This window comes from Cystoisospora suis (assembly GCF_002600585.1).
Source record: "Cystoisospora suis strain Wien I chromosome Unknown contig_2069, whole genome shotgun sequence".
Classification (NCBI taxonomy): Eukaryota; Apicomplexa; class Conoidasida; order Eucoccidiorida; family Sarcocystidae; genus Cystoisospora; species Cystoisospora suis.
The window spans coordinates 74412-77131 of NW_027154868.1; the positions used below are offsets into that span (position 1 = coordinate 74412).

Consider the following 2720-nt stretch of genomic DNA (forward strand, 5'->3'; position numbering starts at 1 on the left):
TATCTATCTGTCTATCTGTCTTCAATCCATCTATCTCCCTATTCATACATAACATATGTATAGGCCACACATGACTTGTCTCCGTAATAGAGCATGTATTGTATGCCAGTCTCCATTCCAACTTCTTTCGCGATGGATGTTAGTTAGTCTTCCTTTCGATCTCTTTTTCTGGTCTTTCGTTGTATGCATGCAGACACTTGAATGACATCGATGCTATTTTCATTTCTCATGGAACTTTGCGTCATGTTGGAGGCCTTCCTCTCTTACATCGTCGTACCAAGCAAATTCTCTCGTCCTCTTCTGAGTCTTCGTTTCAGAGAAAGAAAAGTCGAAGAGAAGATGAATCTATGCTTTCTTCTTCGTGTGAACAACGGAGGGATGACTCTTCCTCTTTGCCTGTAAACGACAGAAGTCGAGAAGGATTCTCAGGAGACGACTCTACTTCTAGGGGGAAGACACAGCATTCGAGCCACAGTGAAAGAAAAGGAGAGGGAGATAAGAAGAAGTTTTCCTTCAATAAAGAAAATGAGGAGTTGTTGTGTTGCTGCTTCTCAAAGAAGTGTTTCGGATTCAGTGTCCCTGCATATATGACTCAACCTGCTCAACGTCTAGGTCTTGTAGCCTTGGATGGTGCTGTACGCAGTCGAGGCTGTTGGGGTGTATGTACACCTCCTAATCTGGAGGGGGGGTGGATCAACAGTCCCGAATGGCTTGTGAACCAAAGTGGGGTACAAGATGGTAATGAAGATGAAGAGCAAGAACGCAAAGACGAAAAAGACAGAAGTGAATCGAAAGATGAGAGAATACTCGTAGGCAAACTCTACAGCTGTAAGAGTGAGGCTGATGCTTTGCTAGGAAGCTCTATCTCAGTTTCTTTAGCAGATGTCAACGATGTGATGCAGGCTTGTAGGACGCTGCGTTATGATGAAAGAGTTTGTCTTCGTCCGAGGAGAAGAAAACAAGAGAGACGAAGAGAAGAAGTGGAAAGGAAGACAAGGGGAGAGGACCTAGAAAGAGATGAAGAAAAGCAAGGGAGCATGAGTCCTTGTGGACTCACAGGGGGGGAGGAATGTGAAAGCGATGAAGACGATGATGATGTTGAGGTGTATGTACACTGCGTCCGCGCTGGACACACAATTGGTGGAGCTGTCTGGCTTTTTGATGCGGGAGGGCGGAAAATCATATTTGGAGTTGATCATTGTCTCAGTCCTCTCTGGTATGTTCTTTCTCTCTTGCTCCTCGTCGTCCCCTATCCATAGTCGACAACGCGTGCCTATGTAGATGTATACATCTGGTTCGTGAGGATACTCAGATACTCTATGTAGAGTGAGCGAGTTGCTAGTACCACTATCATGCGGTTGCCTGCATAGACGCGCAGGCGACAGGCAAAGACTTTAGTTTCCGTTCACCTGATCGACTCGTGCGTGTGGGTGCTCATTTCCACGTAGATCTTCCTACATATATATAGGTATAGTACTGTGTTAAGTAAAGCGCTTCATATGTGTAGGCACGTACACACATATATAAACTGGATGTATGTCTCTACATACACGGGCTTTCTGTGACGCCCGTGGTATGAGGCTAGAGAGTTTTCCTTTCCTCTTCGCTCGCTCTCTTGGGCCTAGCCCAGATGTACATGAGAAGCGAAGTAGTCGCTCTCTCAAAGAGACTACAGATACAAGCTCTCGCTACTCGACATCTGGCTGTGCTCCTCTGGTCTACATATTTTCCGTCATCTTTCTTTCTTTTTTTGTCGCTTAAGAGAGTTATCTTTTTCTATCTCTCTTTTCTCCAAACAGGCACGTGGATAGCAGTTCCCTGCTTCATCTTCTTCCCTCTCTTCTCCCGACTCCATCTAATCCCTCTCCGTCCTCTGCGTTTTCTTCACCTTCACGGTGGTCGTTCTCTCCTCCGTGTCTTTTCATTTCTGACGTTCATCATTCTCCTGTAGGCGCTAGTTCATGGAGGTATGTCTATGCCATAAGCCTGTCCTTCTTTCACTTTATCTCCTTCTGTCTCTTCCTGTCTTTTTTGTCCTTCTTATTCAGCGGTGTCTACTCTCGTGTCATGGGTGCGTCCTACTTCCCGTATGTTCGTCGTGCATGGTTTCCCCTCTACGATAGAACTATCCCAGGCCGTTCTGTTGCATGCGCAGGAATAGATAAAAGGAGGGCGATCAGTATTATCATGTGATTGCTCATCTACCTATATGCATATTTCTCTATGTGTACTCTTCGATGGTCGTGTATTTATATTATAGGTCCACCGCAAGACCTTCGATCATACGTTGTATGGTGTGTAGTAAGAAGACACATCTTCTTTGAGCCGGATGACTGATGAGAAGGATACTTGCTCTGCTTTTTCTGCTTATGAAACAAACATGACTCCTAGCCGTCAAGAATCTTTCTTAGAGATTTCTGCTGGACAGAAAGAAGCTTACTATCAGGAGATCGTGCTTGAATCTACATCGTACTCGCCCGATAGGAGCGGCGTTCTCTCTCTCTCCCGTTTTCCTTTGAGTGTTGTGCTCGTTTGCCTCCGGAGACGTAATGTCGGCAGAAAAGGAAGACCGCCACGGAGAAATAAAAAGAAAGAAATAAAAAGAAAGAAAGAAAGGATTGTGTGCGAGTATGGTTATCAACTTGAGGCTTTTCTTTCTCACCTCTTCTCCGTGCAAGTAACTTCTTTTGTCTTTTTCTTTCATATTGAGATGTCAATTG

At 45.0% G+C, this 2720-nt stretch overlaps 1 protein-coding gene across 1 annotated transcript; it reads left to right on the forward strand.

The window, feature by feature from the left end:
• Nucleotides 1-194: 194 nt before the first annotated feature.
• CSUI_004432 (beta-casp domain protein) lies at nt 195-2193 on the forward strand (the record flags this gene model as incomplete). The annotated part of the gene is made up of 2 exons (XM_068064623.1): nt 195-1216; nt 1800-2193. Exons 1-2 carry the CDS (start codon nt 348-350, stop codon nt 2191-2193), a joined length of 1263 nt encoding a protein of 420 aa, XP_067923411.1. The 5' UTR covers nt 195-347.
• Between the last annotated feature and the right edge of the window lie 527 nt (nt 2194-2720).